We start from the raw sequence: 26,054 nt of genomic DNA on the forward strand, positions 1-26,054 counted from the left end.
AAGTGAATATGCAAAAGTTTAACCCATATACCAGGAAAAATAGTATTAAGTGCTAACCAGACTGTTATAAAAGGCATAAAACTCGCGCAGGTATTTCTTTACATTGTAAACTTACGTAGATTTTTTTTTACAATTCACTTGTACATGAACACATTTATAAATATATACGCACAGGATATAATCTAAATATTTATTCATATTGCAAATTTGCACGTAGATTCGTTTTACATATACACATATGAAGACACACATTTGCCAATAGTAGTACCCGTTTTAACTGACATCACACACACTCAAACACGTACGTATGCACACTTATACACCTTCACACACTTTGCACGCATGCAACTAATACACAGCACTCGTACGTGCTTAAATAAGTTAACACTTACGCACAAAAGCACACTGTTTACACTACGCACATTTACGCAAACCGCATTAACTCATAAACTCCGCGCTCTAAACGTATACATTTGCATACACACGCCTCGACGTGTACGTATATAGTACAACATTAAGGACCGCCAATTTGTATTTTAAAAACAAATTATAAACGATGGCATGACAGCGAATAGAACAACAAGCAAAGTGTGCCGCCTGCCCCCCTTCCGTCCAGCACCTGCGTGCACATGCAGCGTGTAACCCCGGGGGGGGGGTCGGTGCAAGACGCACGCCGGGACACGACCTGCACGCGCACGCACACTCTGCAGGAGTTCAGCACGCGAACGCACGCGCGCGCACGCACGCGCACGCACGCACGCGGATCCACGCGCACGCACGCGAAGTCTCCAAATCGACCGAGGGCGGTGGCAGGCGAGTGGAAGTTGGCACCTTGTAATTACCTGGGCGGCGTGTCAGACCATGCTTAGCAGGGAGGGCAGAGCCGTTAGTGGCCGGGCGGGCAGGCGGGCAGCAAGGGCAGCAGCAAGGGCAGCAGCAAGGGCTCAGGTTTCCACGCAAGGTGAGCGGCGGTAGCAGCCGCGCTAACGGCAGCAGAAGCGGCGGTCGAGACAGCAGGAATCCCTGCAGATCCTCGCGTCGTACACCACCACCCCCCCACCGCCACCGCCGCCGCCTCCTCCTCCTCTATTCGGACTTGCGGCATTTACCCACTCCCGCCCTCGTTCGCTCAAGCCACGCCAAGCCGAGACCTCCGCCGGGCCACTAAATCAGCCGGTCCCATTAACAAAGCCGCCCCCACCCCCATTCGCAACAATTAGCCCATCATTTCCAGTTGTCCTCGGCCTTGTTACGGCAGCGACGAGCGGCGAGCCCCCTTTTTTTTGTTTTCACCGCACGTGGACTCTGGCGGGCCCCGTGGCGCGGGCAAGGGGCTCTCCCCCCAACCGTGGACGGAGTTGGGGGGGGGGGGCGAAACGGGGAAGGCGATGGGGGGGGGGGCGATGGGGGGGGGGGTTACGCCGCGCGAGGATCGAGGGGCCTGCTCTAGAACGAGAGGGCGCTCAACACAGATTTATCGCTCGTACATTTACGGCGCCGCCGCGCGTACGGAGGGCAGGCACGAAAAAAAAGAGAGAGAGGCCTACATAGACAAAGCTCCGTATTGATTTGAGCTAAATGCGAGTCATGAGCACTGCCTTGAATGCACTTCATCTGACATGCACGGATATGCATAGAGTACAGTTTGTGTCCGGCCTGCAGACTCGGCGTTATATGCGTATGCTCTGCGATTCATTATTGGCTCCAAAAATGCCAAACTGATGGATGTGAATTTTCCGCCGAACAATTTTTTCTTCGCATTAAAAACGGCGCCATGAAACATTTAGATCACAAATGAAATACCGCGCACGATTGCGGTGCGATACGTTCGTCATATTATTGGCTTAAAGTTTTACATTTATAATAGACCATACATATATGAACTATTTTTTGATCCTTTGTTATCGTTATAATTTTATCAAAATTGTGTTTGCTGACAAATACGCTTGATACAATTAATATTTTATTATTTAAATTGTTGCTTTATCATCCATGGTATTAATGACACATTTCTTTGTTATGTGTTACACACAAATATATTTCAACGTGAATATATATCAAATGATAAAATCACCTAATTATGAACACAATTAAATGAACACGTTTAATAATCAACGCACGTGAAAATAAACGCCGCTTAGTCAAACATCCCTGACACACACGGGCACGCAGCAGTAAATAGTTTACATCGGACGGTCGAAATGTACTTTTTAAAACTAAAGATTTTGAGATTGAGAGTAATACAATTTTTTAACACATTCATATAGAACACGAAAACACCAGAGCATTGAGATATATGTTTAAATCTAACGAGCGAATGATTATTGTTGCAGCAGTATCGTCACAAACTCCGATAAGGCAACAACGCATGCAATATTTATGCCACAATTTAATCCTTCCGACTGGAAGATCAAACCCCCACCCACTCCCCACCCACCCTTCCCTCTATGGCCAGCCAACGCTCCCCTCTGACCCCGAACAGGGCAACACAAAAAAGGGGATCCCGAATGAACTTTTGAGAAAAGAAAAAAAAATCCCTCAATCAATCAGTGGGCAGCGAGAGAGCCCTGCACAGCCCCGCATGTGCTCACGAGGGAGAGGAGAGAGAGAGGAGAGAGCGGCGGGCACAGGGATTGACCGGCGAGTTTCACGGTGAAAGCGTCGATCACAGCGGCAGCAGCGGACAGAACAAACCATCAAAACCCCCGCGGGTCTGGGCTGTGACTGCAAGGGTCCCCCCCCCCCCTCCTTACCTTTGTTGCCACTGCGTCTCGGACGAGTGGTGGGGGGGTGGGGAAGACGATAAAAAAACCGGAGGCAACAGAACAGCTGAGGCGTCCGTCGTCTGCAAGAGCGCTCGACTCGTCATAAGTTTTGTTGTTGTTGTTGTTGTTTTTGCTTTGTCTCTCTCTCTCTTCTCCCACAGCGCTTCGCTCGACCCGAAAGCAACGCGGGGGGGGGGGGGCGTGTGGGAGGCACCGTCCGACTCTTCACGACTCTGCTCGCCGCCGTCTCAGCCCTCACCGCCTCCGAGTCGTAGCGGCGGACGCGCGCTGCGCGCTCACGACGCCGCCGCTGCCGCCTGTTTACCGGCGTGTTTATCGGCGTGTTTACTCTCCTGTTTACTCTCCTGTTTACTCTCCTGTTTACTCGCCTGTTTACCCTCGCGCCAAGTCGCACCTTTGGCCGGTCTCATCCGAAGCCCCGCGGCTCGGGCGGCGGCATTGTCCCTTCCTCGCTCCCTCCTCCCCCCGCCGCCACACACACCGTGGCACCCTAATTACCGCTAAAACAAATCGGAGAGGGGAGTTTTGTGCGAGGGGCTCGCGGGTGGGGGAGGAGAGAGCGCGGAGTGGATGGGGGGAACGCGGCGAGATGATCCTTGAGCCGAGGGGGTGCTGGTGAGGATGCGGTTGGAAATGTGCTGCGGAGACCTCTCCCTGATTGTTTAGTCGTCTGCAGGCAATCATACACACAATCAATGTTTAATCACTGTCGAGGGGCGTGCGGGAGAGGGGAGGGGAGGGGGGGGCATGTCTCTGGCTCGAGACGTGAGAGGTGACAAAGGTCTGGGGAGTTTTCGCGGTCGCACCGTAAAGTCTCTAGCAGAGGCGCACGAGAAAGGAGAGTGGGGGGGGGGAACAATCCGAGAAAGGACAGAGGAACAAAAACTCTACCTCCTACAGCATGCATCCTCCTCTCTTCACTCTCTCTCTGTCTGCGCTGTTGCTGCTAGTGAGTGGAAGTTGCCACGAAGAGGAGAGTGATCACTGTGCCCGTGCGACGTTTGCGCGTCGCGTACTGAGCCGAGGCTCTTTTCTTCAGCCGTAGCGTTCCCCACGTGCGCGCGTTCGCGTCCGACGCGTGCAAGCGGTCGGGCTGAACGATTTGGGGGAAATATCTAATCGCGATTTTTTTTTTCTGACAGATATTGCGATTTGAGATGGGGGAAAAAAAAATAAGTCAAGCTTCAGTTCAACATTCACTGTGTAATCGATTTAAAACATGATGGAGCATTACCACATGATACCATCAAAATATGAGCTGCTCTATACATTCTCATGGGCGGATGAGAACTTAAAAGATATGGATTGCTTCCATAGTGTATATATTATAATGTGCAATTGAAATAGAACATTCAAACATGGAACAATTGTTAAGTTAAATAAATGACATTATAATAATTAAATAAGAAAGGAATAGGACTTTTCAAATCGCAAAAAAATCGCAGCCTTTGCGATTTGCTAATCGCATTGTTTCAAATTGCCATTTCGATTTGAAATCGATTAATCGTTCAGCCCTAGCAAGGACCGAGGTGCAGAGAGAGAGAGAGGACTCGATACAGAACGTCGTTGTATGTGTGTGCTGCTGTGTACCGGAAACACAACGCTTTGTCTGTGTAAAAAAAAACATTATCGCCTCGTCGAATGTTTGCGACGACGTTCAGCCGACGTTCGGCCGACGTTCGGCGCCACAAGGTGCTCGTGCGCGAGTGAGACCACGTGCTCCAATGGGGCTCTCACGCGGCGTTTCAACAAACGGCATTGATGGATCCATCAATGTCGTGGGTTCGATTGCGTGAATATATAAGTGTGTCGTTAAACCCGCCACCACCCGACACAGCCAATTAGTAAGGTTTGCTATATGAACAAAACGTTGCGACTCGTTATTAGTTCAGCACACCGGTGTGTTGAGGAGTAAACCCACAACGTTTAGAATTCGAGTACGACGTTTCGACAGTAATTACAACGCGCATCATCATGGACTTTGTGCATTTGTTTTCATCATAATGCCTTCAGCAATCATCCAGCCGCCTTTCACTTGTCAGTGGAGACTTAACGAATATATGATACAGTGTGAACATTACATAGGTTTAATTCTATAGCATCTGTACGAGCAGCCAATACCTATACTGTATGTAGAATGGATTAGTAACCTGCTGATTATTCCATTTAATGGACCTATCAAACAAGTGGCAACGATATTTTCTGATGCTTTTTAGCAAAACAACCCGCAATTTGTACGCGGCATTTGCACAATGGGCAAACGCCATTGTGCAATGATGTAGCTGGTATACACTGATCGGTAACCAACGTTATAATTAACAACCATAATAGAGGTTTTTGGGTTAGAGACTGAGTGTAGAATCAAGTCGGTGTGTGTGTATTTTTAATCAAGGTAATGCTCCTGCGCCATTCATTTCACGCAAAACCGCGCAAGTGTCGCTTAATGAAAATAAAACAACGTGAACATGCGTAAGATAAAGACCCCCCCGTGTAGCCTGCACAGACTGTTGGGGCAAGTGCTGTTAGCGAGCACCTATGAAGACCGGCATGGCACACGAGGGGGTGGTTGGACAACACCACGCCCGACCGCCTTTGTCTCCGAGTCTCGATTATTTATTACACACCGCACCAGGTACTAATTTGAGGCTGAGTCGACCTCCAAGAGGCCGAGGACCCATTCAGATAATAATAGCTTTCACTGGTGTTGGCCGTGAACGGGAATCGAACCCGGGTCGCCGAGTTCGTAGCGCGGCGCGCGATCCTCTACATTGACACGCACACACAAGGCCCACACAAAGCTCAATGCTAAACGTCTTAATACGAAGACAAAGACTTATCGCCGCCGGTGCTCTTGTCAAACCGACGCAAACTGCTGCGGCAAACATCGCCCATTGTGCGTTGGGTCTACATTCCACCGGCTGGAAATTCTTCCCGTCGTCCGTACGGGTCTACGAAGGTCTACGAAGATCGGCGCGATTAGAGAAGCCGTCCCGAAGCGATGTTAGCCAAGCAAGTTGCTTCACCTGAGAAGTTGGTCGATCGCAAATACACCCACCCACTCACCGCCCCCACATCTATATTTATATAGGCGGGGGGGGGGCTGAGCAATGTTGTACGGTCCACGGTTTTGATAGCCGCAATCAGTTTTTTTCAGTTTATTTATTCTGGTATAGCCCTGTGAGCCATTCAGCTCTTGAATCGGGTGCAACCACAACAAACAAAAAAAAATACGAAGGAAGAAAACATCTTAAAGTGACTATGTGACTGTGCAAACAGAAAATCCATGAAAAAAACAGCAAAACATTCCCGAAAAAAGCACCGTACATCAACGCTGTGTGCAAAAAATCCCAGTGGGATGCAAGTCAAACAACAACAACAACCACAATAAAACTTAGATTAAGGCCATCAGTCTAACTCCGTACTACAACAAAACAAACATGTCCAAACCAAAAAACGTTTTCGAAATCGCCAAAAAATAAAGCCATCATTGCAACGTAACAGTGATCATAGGGACTGTGACCGAATTTTTTTTACAATAAACTGCATAAATAACATGTAACACCAAATCCTAGAGCCATAGCTGGCTGCATGAGTTACTCCACAACAACAGAAGCATCAGTCGGAGTATCAAGTTTTTCAATGCACCTTTAAGATCATAAATCAGAGAGAGACAATAAAAGTGGTGACTCCCCGGGCTGCGAGTGGGAATGGCTCACTCACACGTTAGTTACCCCGGCCAGAACGGGCGGAGGGAGGGTTTATGGTGGGGGGCAGCGAAGGGGGGCGAGGCGGAATTGAAACGTTAACAAGTTCAAAGCCAAGTCTGGGCAGTGCACCAGGGGCTAATTTGATCAGGCAGTAAATTAATAACTCGCCTTGTAAAGACACAAGTGGCAATAAAGTAGCATTACCGGCTCCACGTGACGTTCTTCGACTACGCGTTATAAGCACCCGAATAAACATTACAGCAGGCTCAAAGAAAACAAACCCCAGTTGAATATATGTAATACCAGATTGCTCTAAATGCTAATGTGCTTTTATGGCCGCAGTGTTAAAGTGAATCGCACATGACTTAACCGATGAGTTAATTGTAATGATTTCTACAACATAAAAACAGCATTACGTGTTTGAGCTATGCAGCACGCAGATGTAATGTTACGGAGGATAGACTGGTCCCCGTCATAAGAATGTGGAGTTCCCACCGTTGGCTCAGGATGAACATGAATGATGCCCTTTAGTCATCTGAGGAAAGAGAAACTTGACACACTGCAAATGCAGTAAAAAGCGCCGATAATTGATTTACATGGCACCAACATATCAGATCAACATTGATTCCATATTTAATTGGAATTAGTGCACTACACACATACACCCATTTTTAACGCTTTGCAACTCTATTTCTGTCCGTAATAGAGAGCATTAAACGCGATCCAATTTGGAAGAGCGTTGGCTACGCAACCTACGATCTAAACGCTCGGATGTGAACAAAACTTTGTTACGAAGTTGGGTTGCTATTATAAATTTACGTGAGAGAAATAAGCCTCCTTTAGCCCAATAGTCGCCCGAACTTTCCCTGACAGAGCCGCTATCTGGTCTCCGTTGTCTTCACGCGGCCTACACATTGTAACACTTCCTACCCACCTGGAGAGAGTTAGAGTGAGAGCTTGCTACCGCCATTATCAATTACCTTGGCGAACAAGCGCGCGCTGAACAGCGTTAGAATAAAATTGCATGCGTGTGCATGATTTTTCTTCCTCGCTTCTACCAAGCGCTTACCGCCACATGATCAAATACCTCCGATGACAAGCGCACGTTGGACAGCATTAGATGTTAACTCCCTCGCCTGGTATACAGGAGGTCGTATGTTCGATCCAGACCCTGGCGATGCCTGTATATTTGAAGTTTGCAAACATGGTCGTGTAGACTTTTCTCCGGATCCTCCAGCCTTTTCCCTCCACATTTAGAAACATGCGTCTACAATATTTGACTGCGATAAATGTCCACGTGACAAGCCAGGTCGCTTCTGAAATAAAATATCAATCAAGCCCAGCGGATCTTACCTAGTAAAATAGAACAGTTAAGTTGAAATGTATTTTTTTTTAAATACATGCATGTGGGTGATTTTTCTTCCTCGTTTCCTAACCCTCGCGGCTCGCATCAGACTCGCGCAACCCCACGTCCCAAGGCAACGCCCTGGGTCGCACGCAGCGACTGGGCGCGCAAGTGGAAGCGGGCGGAGCGAGGAGGACGAGGAGGATGGAGCCACACGCACGCTTGGTGGCACTGCCGCCCCCCGCCACGGCTAGCGAGAGTCGTCTCAGAAAGCCCCACCCAACGCAAAGACACAAACAAAAGCGGCCCCAAGTCTGGGGTGGTGTACACACCACCACCACCACCCCCCGCTGGCCTCGCGCGCCCACCATCAGGTTAGGGGTTGTCACTTTCCCAGGAAAATGAAGCGGATTTTTGCTCTTTTTTTTTCCTGACCAAACTCAGCTCCAAGTCTAAACAGACCATTAGTCAGGCTGCTTGCATGTCAAAGGGGTGGTGGGGGGGGATCCATAACTGAAGTATTTGTAGCCATAACAGTGTGCTTATTTGTTGTGAGATGTACCATGTCATGATGTGTTTATGTTGTCAGTGGCTGTCCCGTGGAGGTTTTCAAAGGTAGGGTGGGGGAAACAACACGCAGAGCTCGCCATAGAGCACTCAATTTAAAAGTGCCCTTCGCATTGTACATCTCTGTAAACACATCTCAGCTTTCGCATTCAAATTTATCTCCCTATGTCCCCCCCCCCTTTTTTTCGTTCCCCGCGAGAGCCTCGCTCAGCGGGGCTTGCGACGCTGTGGGTGGGACCCAACTCTCCCTCCCCCCTGTAGGAGGAGAGACGACGCGGGACGAACGCACAAAGACAAAGATCCCCCGTATAGCCTGAATGGGCTGTCGCGGGACACGTGCTGATAGCGGGTAACACCGATGAAGGCAGGCACGACGCACGAGGGGGTGGGTGACCAGCACCACGCCCGGCCGCCTTAGTCTCCCGAGTGGCGATGTTTACACACCGCAGCAGGTACTGATTTTGAGGCTGAGTCGACCTAGGGGAGGCCCATGACCGGTTTAGATAATCGTCGCTGGTGTTGGCCGTGAGCGGGAATCAAACTCGGAAGGCCGGGTTCGTAGCGCAGCGTAGCGCTAACCACGACACTACCGATCCTCACAATCACGTGCCTACACATCCACAACATAGACAAAGATCCCACCCCCCCCTCTTCCCCCTATAGCATAAATAGACTGTTGGGGCAAGTGCTGTTCGCGAAGGCCGATACAGGTGGTGGCGAGGAGATGTGACATCTCCCTTGCGTCGTACACGGGAGGGGTTCCGTGGGTTCGATCCGGGACCCGGGCGGTGACTGTTGTATAGTTGTTATTGTTGTTGTAGAGTCCGCGTGTCTCTCTCTCTCATCGTGGTGGCATGGATTTTTCTCTGGGGGTTCCTTCCCTTTTGCCCTCCTCTATATTTAGAAACATGCGTTGAGATTATTTGGCTGCTACTATAAATTCCCACGTGTATTGATGACATCAGCCACTTTGGTGCGCTATCGTGCGTGGCCAGGTCACATCTGAAAAAGAGTTCAAGGCTCAGCAGACTTTGCCTAGTAGAATAAAATCGTTGAGTTTAATACAGTGCACAGGGTGGTGTGGCTAACCCCAATCATGGCCGTCTTTGTCTCCCCAGTGCTGATGTTTACACACTGGCACTTATTTGAGGCTGAGTCAACCTCGGCTAGGCCTAGGACCGCTTCAGATTCTCGTCACTGGTGTTGGTCGTGAGCGGGAATCGAACTCGGAACGCCGGGTTCGGAGCGCAGTGCGGTACCCGCTGTGGCACCCACTCCCCACACAAAGACACGCGCACACACACACACATACCGTAAACAATTGAATGAGGACATAAAATTCCAGAGCTGAACACAAGAAGCACGATCGTCAACGCTGGAGCTATACGCCAAACGCGTTTTTTTAGTATCTCCACGCTTGTCCAAAACGCCAAATGACAGCATAGGAAAATACACAATTAGTGTACATTAATTCTTACGAGTCGGATTTAATTTTAAAACAACGTTAAGTGTTATTTCCCTTTAATTATCTAAACCAACTAAATCCAAAAGCTCCGTCGTCTGGGGACACCAGAAGCCATTTCCAACATTAATTTTCCATTAAGGCTGTTGCGTGCGGAGAGCAAAAAAAAAAGTGCAGCGAGCATTTTCAATGAGTGTAAATGCGTCCCCTTGAATAGCCACCTCTTATTGCACACGCACACGCGAGCGAGCGTGTGCGTGTGCACCTTGCCCAGAGGAATGGCTCTGAGCTCCTGCCGACAATCAGCGATCCGTCGACACTCGCCAGCCGTGACGGCACCGGCGTTGCGATGCCACTGCGGTAGCTCTCCGTGAGACACTCTGGGCCCCCCGCGCAGCGCGTTACTGAGGATGCCTACACATCGGTGCCGTTGACTGAAAAATAAGCGAGATTGCGCGCGTTTAAATGATAAAAGTGGCGAACGGCTGATGCTAGTTTTTTTTTTTTGGGTGGGCAGCCGTCTTCTTCCGCGTGTCTTTCAAAAGCCAAGGTTGGCACATTTACCCAGCGAACAGGAGTCGTTTAATACACGCGTGACGCACACCGATTCTCTCAGACGTCGGTGCTTCATTACACAAAGTGTACAACGTTTCTGGACGCATCCTGGAGGATGCGATCGATGGCACATTGCGGCGTAGAGACTTTATAAACTGCCGTCAATAATGGTGTGCGCAGTCCCCCAATATGGTTTGCAGATAATTTGACTCGCCGTCTGAATGGCTTCCCATTTTGCGCGCAGGAGATTCGCCAATTGCGTCCTGCGTTTCGCGCCGAGTTAAGTCTGCGAATGCGTTCACTCGTTAAACGACGGTGTGAGAAAAGTGCTTCGTTCGTGCGTCTGTGTGCACCGCCTGCCACGCGTGCCTGCGTGTGAATGAATGCTCATGAATGTGAACTCCACGCACATGGACTTGCACGTAATGGTACGGAGACAGAGGTGACCTATTTTTGCCGTGTGGAGCGTCGGGGCTGTCAGCAAACACATGTCAGGTGAATGTGTAGACAAAGACACACATACATGATAGGCAACGACAAAAACAAAGACCCCCCCCCCCCCTTATAACCTGAACAGAATGTGGGGGAGCAAGTGCTGTTAGCGAGCAGCTATGACACACGAGGGTGGCCAGCACCACTCCCGGCCGTAAGACGTGCACATACAGACACTGACATGTAGGACAATTTAGCTATGAGTTACAAATCAAGTCACTTGACTTTTATTCTTTAAAAAAAAAACGGGAGATTGAAATGAGAGTCTTAAACAAAAAAAAACAGCAAAACTCCATTTCCTGAAATAAAGACATCCGAGCAAATCCTGTTCTACAAGTGTCGTCACAGCGTCCGACGGCGGTGTGTGGTTCGCTGTGAACACGAAGCGTCGTCTCGGGGACGATGGGCGCTCTGCGAGCCGCCCTGCGCACGCCTCGCCGCTGCGACGGAGCTGACGCCGTCCACGAGCGAATTTGGCCGCACGGCCATCGATGTTCAATTGGCCTCAAATTCTGCTCCCCACCGCTTACCCATTAAGCAGCGAAAACAACACGAGAGGCGGCGCGCGCAAGCCATCGACAAAGCATGCCCTCCTCGGTTGAAACTTCCAACAATAATACTCCGTTGCATTTCTAAACCACCTTTCTAGAAGGTACTCAAGACGCTGTACATCACAGCACTTAAAAAAAAAATGATCGTCGGCCAGTGGGAGGAAATAGGGAGCAGTGTCCGAGACAATTTAGAGACACGGATGCGAAAGAGAGAGGGAGAGAAAGACAATGAGTGCGTCTTGGGGCGGGTTCCAAACACGGCCGTGGTCTCCGAATATACGAACGACGCTAGGCACCTGGGGCGCATCACAGCCGGGGGGGGGGGGGTGGTGGCAGCAGGGGGCACGGCACGTGGCGTGCGGGGCAGGAGGAGCCGCCACGGTTTCTGGGGGCGCACAGCGGCCACCACCGCCAACGGCCGTCGGAGTACAGTTTTAGTTTATTTATTTTGGTATAGCCCTGTGAGCCATTCGGCTCTTGAATCGGGTGCGACCGCAACAAACAAAAAAAACACGAACAAGAAAAACATCTTTAAGTGACTATGTGACTGTGCAAACAGAAAATCCATGAAAAAAACACGGCAAAATATTCCTGAAAAAAGCACCGTACATCAACGCTGTGTGCAAATAATCCCAGTGGGATGCAAGTCAAACAACAACAACAACCACAAGAAAACTTAGATTAAGGCCATTAGTCTAACTCTGTACTACAACAAAACAAACATGTCCAAACCAAAAAACTTTTCGAAATCACCAAAAAATAAAGCCATAATTGCAACGTAACAGTGATCACAGGGACTGTGACCGAATTTTTACAATAAACTTCATAAATAACATGTAACACCAAATCCTAGAGCCACAGCTGGCTGCATGAGTTGCTCCACAACAACAGAAGCATCAGTCGGAGTATCAAAGTTTCAATACACCTTTAAGATCAGCACGCTAAATCAAAATACAGATAATACTTTGCAGCATCATCCGGAGCGAAACATTTTATTTTATTTTACGCCAATGAATAGCAGTGGCAGCTAGGGGTGTACAACTCCTCTAGAGCAGTTTTGAGAGAAGATCTCATTGGTAGCGATTCAACTTGCAGTTTATTGGCAATAGCATTCCAGACCCTGGAGACATCAATAGCAATGGCCCTTCCTCCAGTTTTTCTACGGCAATAGCCTTCCGTGATGTCCACGTATATGGGTGCGACGGACATCTGCGAGGATAACTTGGTTGTTACCTCTTCACTTAAAGCTTTCGTGACTGCAGGAATTCATATTCCTTGGGTCTTTCGGTAAAAGTCACGTAGATAGGTTCAAAGAAAATACATTCCACCTTTGAGAGCCATACAGATGAGGAGATTCTTAAACTCTACTCTGGACTTCACAGGAGGCCAGCGAAGAGGGAACGAGTGTGGACGATGGCGCCACAGTCAGCAGCCATGGGAAAATGATGCGTGACCTTGACCCAGGGCAGTTTCCGTGCGATGCGCAACCAGCAAACACGACCGAAGGGGCCCTACAATCCCACTGAAGGACAAATGGTACTACAATTGTTTTGCAAGCACACGCTCCAGGACTTCAGAAAGAAATGTAAGATTTGAGATTCGTCGAATGTTGCTCAATAATCTGGGGGTTTAGATTGTTTATTCTCTTAAAAAAAACTCGGAGGCAATTGTGAAAGCAGACGTGAATGGTCGGAGATAATTGTGACAGCTGGACATGACGGTGTGAAGTTGGCCCGCCACAGGGCCGTGGGAATCGGATCGAGCGAGCGAATGGATGCCTGCCTTCGAGCTGGCAACCAATGCAGGAATTCCAAATGATGAGAAATCTGAACATGTTGCCAAATGGGAGCCCGTAAACATACCGGGAGACTCCACCACGTCGGATTCAGACAGCGTGGAGAAAAGATTGGATCGGATATTTTCCACCGAGAGAAACGAAGGAAGGAGTTGAAGAGCTCAGTGCTCGATAACTGGGAGAAAGACCACGTGGCCTACGCTTCTTTGCCTGAATAATCGAGGAATACAAAGACACGTGGGCACTTCGAAGAGCATCCGTTAAACCCAGAGGTGGAGTTTGTAGATCTTAGCTTGGACGTTACGACCAGCGGACCTCTATTTGGGCTTCTGACGGTGCACCACAGCCTTCAGAGGCTGAAGGAGACCGTGAAACTGTGGTACGATCGTTACATCGGGGACGAGAATGTCCCAACTACACCATCAACCCGGGTGGTGCAACGTGGTCAAGGGTGGCGGATACCGTGCGGTTGTAATTATTCAACATCCCGATCACGCGAACTAGAATGTGAGATGTTAACAAGCGGAGGCCGATCGATTGCAGCAGAAGCAGCAGCAGCAGCAGTCGCAACTGCAGCGAGGGATTAATTGTTCTAGACAATAAATCGACTTTCCATAGGAGCTAAGTATTCGGAGTAAGGGTGACGTCGAATGTGAGCAGATCATGATCATAAATGGTGCAGTCGATTGGCGTTACGTTTTCGACCACCAGGTTGTACGAAACCTCCTATTGGTCAAGTGTGTGGCCACAGTTGTGTACAGGGAGGTGAACTCACTGCCAATAATCTCTCCACGTACAACAAACAAACACGAGCTCGCGATTTTAGAATTTACACCCTTCGTCCATTTATGAACCTCGGGCCATATCAAGGTGCTGCATCGCTAAAAAAAAAAGCATTGCACGCCAAGCCGCATGCACGCATACGAATCATAAGATTATCAGTATTTATATTCACTGTATCAGACTGACCTCAGTCAAGTGCCTTGTATCGGCCCTGGAAAAATCCACTATGCACTTGACTGTAAAAATCTTCAACGAAATAGGTCGCCGCGTTTATAATTAATGCACACTTTCGCACTCAGAGCGTACAATGCAAGCGGCTCTAAAATTTGTACAATTTAATTTTTTCAAATTTCTATTTGTCGTAAGTTATTTTTTTATATACGGGAAAAAAATGCTTGTCAAAAAACATGTTGGAAATAAATGAATGGATATTATAAAATTGCCCTATAAAATATAAAATATCACATTTAAATCAACTCGCCGATTTGAAACAATATCTCCCACGAATCTACGCGCTCTCCTACGAGCATTCACGTGGACTGCATTAGCGACGGCATGGTTTATACGCGGTAATACACCTGCTGAACACATTCCTCTTCACTAATTTATCATTATTCCCACAATAAAATAATATCTGCACTGCGTGCATCACCTACCCAGAAGACTAAACACAGAGAGACCACGAAGTCAAGAGATTCCAGTCAAGAAATAAGCGTGTCTGTGGACTTAGTAGATTAATAACGATTATTTTTTTGAAAAAAAAATCAAGTGGTAGACCTTGCAGGTAAAGCATTTGTTCTCCCGCTCAAAGGCATTTCAGCAAAATGCAAATAAACACAGCATAAAAAGATGTAAATATCGAAAATAAAAAAAATAAATTAAAACCTTTCGAAGTTCAAAACACATTAAACACACACACACAGCAAGAATGCGCTCAAATGCCAAAGCGACAACTGCGCATTCCTGCACGCCAATAACTGCGGCCTTAATCACAACAATGTTTTACGATCGACAAACTGTGTGCCGCACAGCACAGGTAAAACACACGCACACACACACGCGCGCATCAACGAAACACGAACACAAAGAAGTGAGCGTGTGCATTGCTTAGCACCACGCAGCAAAAAAAATAAAAGGAACAAAACAAAAATAATGGCAGATCATTTAAGTTTTGTTTAGTGCGTTATGGGGGTTACCAATCTACATCGCGGCCAGAGCGCACGGCCTTTCTGTCCCGGTGTTAGCCACTGCTCGGAGCCGTCGGCGGCTTTGACCGTCGCGATGCTCTTGGCCAGTGTGTGCCACCACTCCTCGCTGCGTGGACGCTCGCTGCGTAAATCGAGGCTTGCAGACGCCGCAGCACGGCGGCCACCCGCGTGACAGCGACTCCGCAGAGACGTGTCTTCACGGGCGGCTTACACGGATTGGTTATGGCAACTACCACTTAGTGCTACGGAGCTTGCTTATTTTACACCCCCCCCCCGCCCTCCTCCTCTCCCCCCCCCCCCCCCCAGGTTCTTCCTCTGGGACGACTTTGTAAATAGGAGAGGAAGGAGCGGCGGCGCGATGTTTAGGCTGCTATTAGTGCCGTAAAGTACCTGTCTGTGCGGCTTATCCGCTCAGGCGTGAACGGCGAGCGGAGAGGAAAAACAAGAGGGGGAGAGAGACGAGAGAGAGAGAGAAGGGCCGCATCGCGCTGCCGCAGCCGACGCCGAGCGAGGTGCGAACGCGATGGCCGCGCGTCTCTCGAAGAGCGATCGGTGGCACGGAGATGGATGGAGGGGGAGGCCGGACATCGGCACAAGACAAAGCCACCCCCCACCCCCACACTGCCTGCACAGACTGTTGGGGCAAGGGCTGCGAACACGCACCGATTACGGGGCTGGCACCGTGGGGGAGGTGATGGTGTGGCCAAAACCACGCGCGTATCACTTGTTACACAACACCACACCAGGTACACACACACAGCTATGGAGGCCGAGTCGACTTTGGTACACGACAATATATATCTACCCCGCTACCCACAGATTAACTCGTTTAAAATGCTGTTTCTATTGACAATGTTGTAATTTGTATTTGCTATAATTACAACTCATTCGCTCGTCGCAAACTTGTTAGCCTGCGTGTGCCCTGACAATGTCCAGGCCGAATTTTTCCCTGTAGCCTCACGACGAACGCGACCGTTCAATTGCGTTGTACAGATGTTGTCGGGGCGGGCTCTTACGATGCAACGGAATGTGAATTAATGCAAAATGTGCAGCGGTGTGGTCATACATCTTCCTATCACGTGCTTCGCGATTAGGATGATGTGCGACGCAAGTGACGACGTATATGACACGCTGCTGATGCCGCTGCAAATACCGGACAGACGTCAAGTTGGGGACTTCGCACGAACGTTCATTAAACGCGAACGTCACCCGCACATGGAACAACAATTACACGGGGAAGTGTACACCCGATATGCATTAAACATGGGCAAATGCTTTGCGTGGAATGCATTGGTATACACACAGATGTTACGTACGCCGTGCGCTGCGCGTGTAACAACTATTGGATGAAAAGACGGCACCGCAAGTGAAAGTTTGAACGGCATAGATATTTAATATTTATATAATTGTACATTTTGTGAGCGTTATATATTTTTACAGTAATGGTAGACCTGACGCACGATTCACATCGATGTTTTGGGGTTTTTGCTCCAATCAGCAGTTAATACACTATAGCTAAACTTAAAGCTTCTTTTGTACTTTTACCATAAAAATAAGATACTAATTTTGTTAGCTTAAACAATATATGTCGCAGAGATGTGCGGATAAATTGAGCTTTAGAAAATGCTTCGTCTAGCCGGAATTCAATTTAAAAATTATTGGCAAATCTAATGATCAGAATTGATTTAATTTGTCCTAAAATCCGACCGGCTGATTTCAGAAGTCATCCTTCCCCAATTGACTTTCATTCAACTGATATAACCATCACTTTAAATATGTATATATATGTAATTAAGGCCACGGATTGAAACAAGAGCCTCAAGGATTTTTAAGCTACTTCGGTATCGTGTAGACACATTCTATGTTACTCAACGGCACTAATTTGTGAAATTTCACAGGAATCCAAACAAAAGCGTGTTTAGCACATTAGAAATAAACAAACACTAATGTACAGGAAGGACAGAGAAGGAAGGTTTTTTTTTTTGCAAAACTGCCCACAGTAATTTTGACCTTGGTGCCAATTCACCAAGCGATGACCTCACAGCTGTGATGTCTGTGATGCGATAGCTCACGAGATTCTCACATTGCTTCGTGCTGTTCGCTCCGTTCCTAGTTACTATGAAACAATTGAGACTTGCTTTATTTCGAATATATTGCGATATATTGAGGTGTTAAAACAATCACGGTTTCGCAGTTGATGCGAGGTCGTTTTTAACGGAGTTAGACTGATGGCCTTAATCTTAGTTTTCTCGTGGTTGTTGTTGTTATTGTTGTTTGACTTGCATCCCACTGGGATTTTTTTGCACACAGCGTTGGTGTACGGTGCTTTTTCAGGAATATTTTGCTGTTTTTTTCATGGATTTTCTGTTTGCACAGTCACATAGTAACTTTAAGATGTTTTCTTGTTCGTGTTTGTTTGTTCTGGTTGCACCCGATTCAAGAGCCGAATGGCTCACAGGGATCTACCAAAATAATTTAACTGAACTGAGATATGACCGCTCCATCACTTTGGAGAAAACTGGAACTTAATTCAACACGTACGTCTACGGTGCTTAATTACCGCCGTAATAAATCTGCTATCGGCCCGTTAGTTCCTTTCTCGCCCAGAGTGCATTACGGAGAATCGTTTTCAAATCAGTGACACAGTTGCCAACAACTCATCGCACTCTCAAACCACCGGGGCACATCACGCTGCACACACGCTCGCATTCATTGTCCGCTTAACGCGGCCGCGTGGACGTTTGATGTTCAAATCCTCATTTCCCTTACCCCCCCCCCCCTCTTTGCTCGGCGACGACCAGAGACATCGATTGCTCGAGGTCACCTTACGCTCTCCTCGTGTCAAAACGATCCGTTGGCTACGCTCAGCCGGAGCGCACGCACGCACGCGAGAGAGAGCCAATGTTGAACGATGCGCGATCTTGATTAAGAGGGCGGTTGTCAATGTCACACCTTTCATTTTCCGAACCCCTTTATTCTCGCGTGAATAAAGGGGTTCCGCTGTCTCCGTCACCAATGACCTTACCAAAAGACTGTCATTTAAGCGGTGGAAATGTGTGGGATCGCGCGCAACGGGCGTTAAGATGTAAATTTCAGCAAAATTTGAAAGAAAAAAAAAATCACGAGCGTGTAAACGGGGATTCGACAATAGAGCAATTAGCACGAGGATGGACATTCCCAGGAAATAAGCTGCCCCGTCTGTAATCGTAAAAAGAAATGTGACGAGCTTAATTTACAATAATGACACAATGTGTACAATCTACAAGTTACCATGCGTGTCAACCTGTATGCACCCATGCACACGTGTGCGGTATCCTCACGTGTACCACACTGCAAAGTCGATCATTTCCCGCTTGGCCTAACAAACTGCTCAATAAAGCGATGTTAGCGAGCACCTATTGAAGGTCACCGTGGCAGATCTTTTATGGAAGGGGCGAGACCAGCACCACACCTTTCCAACTTTGTCTCCCCAATGCTGACGCTAACCACACCAAGCTAATTATTTAAGGCCGAGACAACCTAAGACGAGGTAACAGCCCAGGTATTAAAAATAGCAATTGCGTCGAGTGTTGAGTTACGGATGTGAATCGAACCCAGGTCGTCGGGGCCGTTGCGCAGTGCGCGAACAAGCACAGTGCCACCGCTCCGCAGGAAAACGCACACACACACACGCGGCACACACACACGCACACACGCAGTGACATATAAAAGGGACTGGCAGTGAGTGAAAGAGCGCAAATCCTGAGCAGCACCCATGCTGACTGGCGCACGGCTCAGCCCCAACCCAAGACAAAGGTCCTCCGTACAGCCTGTAACAGACTGTTGGGGCAAGTGCTGTAAGCGAGCAGCACCTATAAAGGCCGGCACGGCACACGAAGGGGTGGGTGGCAAGCACCACGCCCGGCCACTTTTGTCTCCCGAGCGGCGACGTTTACTACACACCGTACCGGGTACTCATTTGAGGCTGAGTCAACTTAGGGGAGGCACCGGACCGTTTCAGATAATCGTCACTGATGTTGGCCATGAGCGGGAATCGAATCCAGTTTTACCGGGTTTGTAGCACAGCGCCTTAACCACTACACCACCGCTCCCCAGCCCCAACCGCACACGCAAAATAAAGACACACACACACGTGCGAACTCCAAGCTGCTTATTTCATTTTCAAAAGCTGGAGTGCGTTCGATTTTTGGGGGGGGGTTTAATTACTCAATGATAATTTCCACAAACGGTCTGTACGGTTAAACTTGTGCTTAAGATAGATCATCGAATAAACATGTGAATGGGATCACAACCAATGTTATTTCCGCTTCCTGTGCCATCCCAAATATAGACTGCTCGTAAAATGATTCACGATATCCGACTGGAAATAAGTAAATGTTAAGTTAATATTAACAAAAGTTAATTAACATAATTAACATAAGTTAATTAACATAAGTTAATATTAAGAGTTAACATTTGCTGGAAGCATTCCTTAAAATGTTAAAATTAAAAGCCACGTTTTGGCAAAGGTCGTTCAATATAAATCATTAGCTAGGCGTAGTAATATCAGGGCGGTATAATTGTGGTAATTGTTAAATCATAGTTTGATATTTTAATTCATTAAAGCTGAATGACAATAACACAAAGAGCCTTTAATCAAATATTTGGTAATTATTTATCCAAAATCAGTGATTCATAACATTTTTTTTAAACAAGCATAATTAAGCTTAATTTGTTCTGAATCATTATTAACGACATTTAAAAGGACAATACATTTTTATTAATATGGCATAGAGATATCGTTCGCACATTTCATCAGTAGCAATTAATTTAAAATAACGTCAAGACATATTTAACATACACCTATGTGTGTTTGAAAGTGCTACAATATATATGACTGGCCTTTGCTTGTGAATGTATGTCGTCGGTCTATTAAAGTCATTCATATTGACTTTTTTCCATTTCATTTTCCCATGCAGCCATTAAGTAAATACCAAAAAAATATATATGTTCACGCCAGATATTTATCTATGATAACACACGGCTGGTAGGCCACTTGAAAAGGTCAGCCTCTGCCTTCTCAGTCACCGCCCTTGTGGTGATCACAGACACGAGTCTTAATTCAAGGAGACTTACCCTGATCGCACCGAGACAGATGGTGCGCTATGAGGGATGGGAATTCCGGTTTCCAAGAAAGTGCAGCCTCTCCCTCTCTCTCCTCCTCTCCTCACTCTGCCCTCTCCTCCCTCTCCTTCCCCCGCACCTCGCTCAGACCCCGAGGCCGGTGTCGGCTGCAACGAAACAAGAGGGAGGGGAGAGCGCTGGTGTCGGCTGCGTGCGCGCTATCGCACCTCGGCGGGGATGTGTGTGGACGAGCGGCGCGCTCAGCCAAACGGCAACGAGGCATTCGGTACAATAATGCCAAGATGTGATACGAGGTAGGGTGTTTTTGCGCGCACGTTTTTGGAAAGGATAGGAGGGGGGGTTGGAGTGCTGTGGCGGCTGCGTAAGGGGGCGGGGGGGGGGGTAGGGGGAGGCTTGGAACATTGCAGACAGCCACCATCAACCCCCAGGTACTTTAGCCATCTCATTATCTCTCCATTCCGTGCAACTCATTACACCGCCAGGTCTGATAATAATCTGGAAGGAACATCACTGGGAGAGGAATTTATTATGAAATGAATTATTAATCGAGGGAAAAAATTAATAAAGATAGGCCTTCACAGGAATGGCTCTTTCGACTCAGGGCCTTTAACGGGGCACGTGGCAGCTTGAAGCTTTAAACAGTCACTTGGGCGCCGGCTTTGATCAATCAAGGGTGGACACACAATCGTGACACGCGGAGAGCCTGAAACACACCTTGCCGCTTTTATTGCTCATTTTTATTTCTGTGTTGGAGAAGAGAGGGCACAGAGAGGGGCGGCGGGTGGGGGGGGGGGACTTCTATGGTGTTAAAAAATAATAGTTGGGTTTTTTTTGTAATGTAGAGAGATTGGGTGGAATAGACAGCATGAAACAGAGAGATATTGCATGAGATTGCATTAGAATCTCTGCATTTTAAGACTCCCAAGTTAGGGATATATTCTTTTTTCTTTCTAGGTCGGGTGAAATGTACTACATTGCACAGTCATAATGGCACAGTGAGTCCGATGTATAAATCCCACGCCCTCAGCACACTCACAAAGACTCACATCAAATGACAGCACGGCTCCATCTTCTCCCGTAGAGATACGCCAGTGATAACGCTATGACCTATTCATAATTAAGGTACAATATTGCACCGCTCTACATTTTAAAAAAATATATATTTTAAGAAAATGAGATATTTGAAATGTGCCCTAAAATATTCACACACCCGTAAATATCCTTCATTTCATTTTTGGCAACAATGAATGATGGGGATAAAAGAAAAACCCCCAAAATTCCCTGTAAAAATTAAAAATCCATTCATGTCATAGCCACATCAGACCGAAAAAGCGGGCAGTGGAAGCTGTAACAATGGGTATTGATTATATGCCAGGGATTGTCGTTAGCGAGACTTGCAGTGAATGCAGGTAAACAGAGGCAGCATGTAAACTATGCGGCGCAATATGCCAACTTTCTCTTTTAAATCTTTTATTAATCCCTGAAAATATTTGGTGGCTTACTCAGTAAAGCAAATTAGCTCGGTGGAAATAATGCTGCGAATAATACTACAAAAAAAGACTTGTTGTGCTTACAATTTATTTTCATTTCATCTGTTTATCACCAATTATATTCCACTTGTGTTAACAGTGGGAGAGAGAGGGGGGCATGTCGTGGCCAGGTGAAAAAATGTTGTCTCAGAATTCACATGGCCTCAGGGAAGAGTCGGGGAAGACAAGGAAACCCAAACTTGATTATTTCAGCTGATGAGAGCCATTGAGCTCAGCAGCTCTGATACAAGGACGACCACAGCCCAACATCGTCTGGCTGTGGTGGCAGTTGCAGGACATTGCAGCTAGATAGAGACTCACAGACCACAGCCCAACATCTTCTGGCTGTGGTGGCAGTTGCAGGACATTGCAGCTACATAGAGACTCAAATATATTCATAGAGTTGCATAGAGACCCAAAGAGTTCCGTAGAGACCCATAGAGTTACATAGAGACTCACAGACCATAGCCCAACATCGTTGGTAGTGGTAGCAGTTGCAGGGCATTGCAGCTACATGGAGACCCAACGACATTTCATAGAGTTGCATAGAGACCCATACAGTTACACAAAGACCCATTAAGGACAGCCCAACATCGCCGGTAGTGGCGGCAGTCACGATGCATTGCAGAGTGGGAATGTGCAAACTAACAAGAGTGAAAAAAACAACAATTGCTTAAACTAAACTCACGCCAGAACTTACTGCAAACAGTAAAAATAATAAATAGCACTGAAACACGAAATAAACCATTATACAGGATAAGAGATACTATCGTTTATTTATAGTATTCATAGGAATTGTGTCAGAGGTAATTCTGCAGCATGGCTCGAACACATGCGGCTGAAGAAGGCAAAATTGCCATATTAATATTGGGTATGAGATCATTCCAAAAATTGGGTGGTGAGTAAGACAACGATTTCTAGAGACATTTCAAGTTGCCTCTCTTATCCGATGCTCGATGACACTTGTTTAGGCTCTTAAGCAATGCTTGCCAAGTGCCAGATATTGCGATGTAGTGGAGATTGTCCTTGTATTTGAATCAATCTGAAAAACATCAAAATTTCAGGTGATCCGAATTTTTTTGTTTTGGGAATGACCGTAATACAGCATGACCTCACCTCTGTGCTTTTCCTGCCAACAGTGATGTCACGTGACATCGAGTTGTACACCCCTAGCTGCCACTGCTATTCATTGGCGTAAAATAAAATAAAATGTTTCGCTCCGGATGACGCTGCAAAGTATTATCTGTATTTTGATTTAGCGTGCTGATCTTAAAGGTGAATTGAAAAATCTGATACTCCGACTGATGCTTCTGTTGTTTTGGAGTAACTCATGCAGCCAGCTATGGCTCTAAGATTTGGTGTTACATGTTATTTATGTAGTTTATTGTAAAAATTCGGTCACAGTCCATATGATCACTGTTACGTTGCAATTATGGCTTTATTTTTTGGTGATTTCGAAAACGTTTTTTGGTTTGGACATGTTTGTTTTGTTGTAGTACGGAGTTAGACTGATGGCCTTAATCTAAGTTTTATTGTGGTTGTTGTTGTTTGACTTGCATCCCACAGGGATTTTTGCACACAGCGTTGGTGTACGGTGCTTTTTTCAGGAATTGTTTTGCTGTTTTTTTCATGGATTTTCTGTTTGCACAGTCACATAGTCACTTTAAGATGTTTTCTTGTTCGTGTTTTTTTTGTTTGTTGTGGTTGCACCCGATTCAAGAGCCGAATGGCTCACGGGGCTATACCAAAATAAATAAATTAAATAAACTGAAAACTAAGAAGATGCTTTAAACCCGCGTCCTTGACTAATTTTCAGATGGAGGGGCAAATGTCGCCGATAAGATATCATCAGCGTGAGAGCCAACACATTTCAGAAACCATTGTTGGGTTTGTGACAGCAGCACAATGATGTTGATGGGGGTTGTTGTCACATGTTGTGTATTGTCGTGGGGGGGGGGGCGCACTAACGACCACCAGGGGCTGCCAGTCGCCCACGGGCCTTGCAATGAAAAACACTGCTTTAAACTATTACATATGTAACAACATAAATGGGCCGTTCAATTATGGCGACAGTGGGTGTACTATACACAAGGGCTCACTAGAGGGCAGATTCCGGATGTCACGGAGGTCGGGTCAGGGCATGACAGTCTGGGTGAACCCGAGAGAGCACGTGACCGGACGAGGGGGCACGAGAGCCCCCAGAAAAGGGTGTGCGCAGGCCACGTGATGTGGACCCAGACTCTTCGAGAAGGATCGAGAAGGATCGAGAAGGATCGAGAAGGGGGCGTGACCTGGGGCGGACCCCAGTGAGGGAGCGTGGCTGTTCAACCCGGGAAATAAGTCGGCGTCTTCTTCGATCCTCGCTCTTCAGTCTCCATACGAAACACGACACGACGGCGTCGACTGTTCTGGTTCAACCATAGCGTGATTCCGTTCACGTGGTTAGGAACGGTGGCCACCACCTTACGTAGTGCACCCGTCTTGTGTTGCATAGTCGCTCGGAATGTACGTGATGCTCCAAAGAAATTCCCAAGAAAGATAATAAATTGGCGTTAACATCGTTTTGTTTCGCTGAAATCGACCCCGACTACGTGATGTACAATGTTAGATCCCGGAGCTTGCTCAAGATAATGGAATAACCAAATGTACAAACGGTTGCTTGTCATTGGTGACTGGGCTAAGACCCCTTAACTCTCTACACTCGAGAAGCCGCTTTAATCACACGTGGCTCTTCAGATTCGTACCTAGGATGTATGTACTTGTATGTTAGACTTCTTTTGCACCGTACGCAGTCAACCGCGTTAAATCGGATGCTTGCTAAATGCTCATGGAGATTATGAAGCACCCCTGAGTGGTCAACACCAATAAATAATGTGTGTATTCTTCTCGGTTCGGTCCAGGACACGTCGCCAGCAGGGGATGGTGGCTAACGTTCAAGAATAAGAACGGAGCGGCAGTAGCCGAGGAACGTCGGGACGCAAGCGAGGTGCCGTCTACGAAGGAGACGGAGCGATTAAATCAGTCCTGGTGCAGACGTCCCTTTGCAAAGGGGGTGTGCGATAGTGAGAGGCCGTAGGGCTGGCTACAATCAGCACGAGTATGAAGCTGGAACACACTGCGTCTATGTCTACGTACACATATATACATGTGTATCAATGTGATTAGAGTTTCTGTGAATGTATATCCATGCATATATACAGTATATACACTTAGCAGGTGTGAGGTGGTTTATTATTACATCACGTGATCGTGAGATGTGGCTGCAGCTTTGCCGGAGGCCTTCATCCAGCAGTGACCAATGATGCGACGCTGCTATGTGCCCAGCGCAGCATCCTGAATGCATATTCCAGTATCGGTGAGTTCAATTCCCGGCCACGGCTCACATCAGTGGCAAGTGATATCTGAACCAGCCCTCAATAGCCCACTTCACAAACCGCACCGACCAGCGTGGTGAAGTATGGCCCAACAACCCCACGCTGGACCAAGCATAGATATGCTTCCATCCGGCAGTGGATTTACCGTGGCCGACGAAGACGATTGACACCATCGAATGTCAGATGTCATTTTAGTTGTTGCTGTAATAGTGAGGTGCTGTGGCCCATGACGCTGAAAACACAGACATCTGCCCTGCGAGAAACAGAAGCAAATCGGGCGTGAATATAATATAATAGACATTGCAGATGTCTGGCCCCGGGAAGCAGGTGACACGGATCGCGAGAGGTTCTTGGCCATAGAGGTGAGGAGTGATGACTGGCTGGCAATACGAAGTGGTGGGAGGGGTTGTTGGCTGCGAGGGAGATGTACAAAAAAAATGCTTCCCGATTTAAATAAGTAAATTAACAATTGCCGCATGCGGAACCGAGACCCACAGTGGGTGAGACCCAGAGTAGGAGGGACCCACAGTGGGTGAGACCCACAGTGGGTGAGACCCACAGCGGGCGAGACCCAGAGCGGGAGAGACCCACAGCGGGTGAGACCCAGAGTGGGAGAGACCCAGAGTGGGAGAGACCCACAGTGGGTGAGACCCAGAGTGGGAGAGACCCAGAGCGGGAGAGACCCACAGCGGGCGAGACCCAGAGTGGGTGAGACCCACAGTAGGAGAGACCCGCAGTAGGAGAGACCCACAGCGGGCGAGGCCCAGAGTGGGAGA

At 47.6% G+C, this 26,054-nt stretch overlaps 1 protein-coding gene across 13 annotated transcripts in view; it reads right to left on the reverse strand.

Annotated features, from left to right (window-relative positions):
- LOC116949418 (forkhead box protein P1-like) overlaps window positions 1-26,054 on the reverse strand; it is a 432,818-nt gene that overhangs the window by 313,707 nt on the left and 93,057 nt on the right. For 2 of the 13 annotated variants that reach the window (XM_076072011.1, XM_076072012.1), the window contains one exon: window positions 20,367-20,521. The exons of 7 other annotated variants lie outside the window; for them this stretch is intronic. Coding sequence is in view for 2 of the 6 variants with exons in the window: in XM_076072006.1 (XP_075928121.1) it covers window positions 3,181-3,470 (290 nt within the window). In the remaining 4 variants the exon portion in view is untranslated. Of the gene's footprint in view, window positions 1-842; window positions 1,068-2,753; window positions 2,960-3,180; window positions 4,102-20,366; window positions 20,522-26,054 lie in introns of those variants that run through there. 4 more of the 13 variants (XM_076072014.1, XM_076072006.1, XM_076072010.1 and 1 more) reach the window with 4 other exon arrangements.

Source organism: Petromyzon marinus, chromosome 36 (assembly GCF_048934315.1).
Source record: "Petromyzon marinus isolate PM22_M1 ecotype Great Lakes invasive population chromosome 36, UKy_Petmar_22M1.pri1.0, whole genome shotgun sequence".
NCBI lineage: Eukaryota > Metazoa > Chordata > Hyperoartia > Petromyzontiformes > Petromyzontidae > Petromyzon > Petromyzon marinus.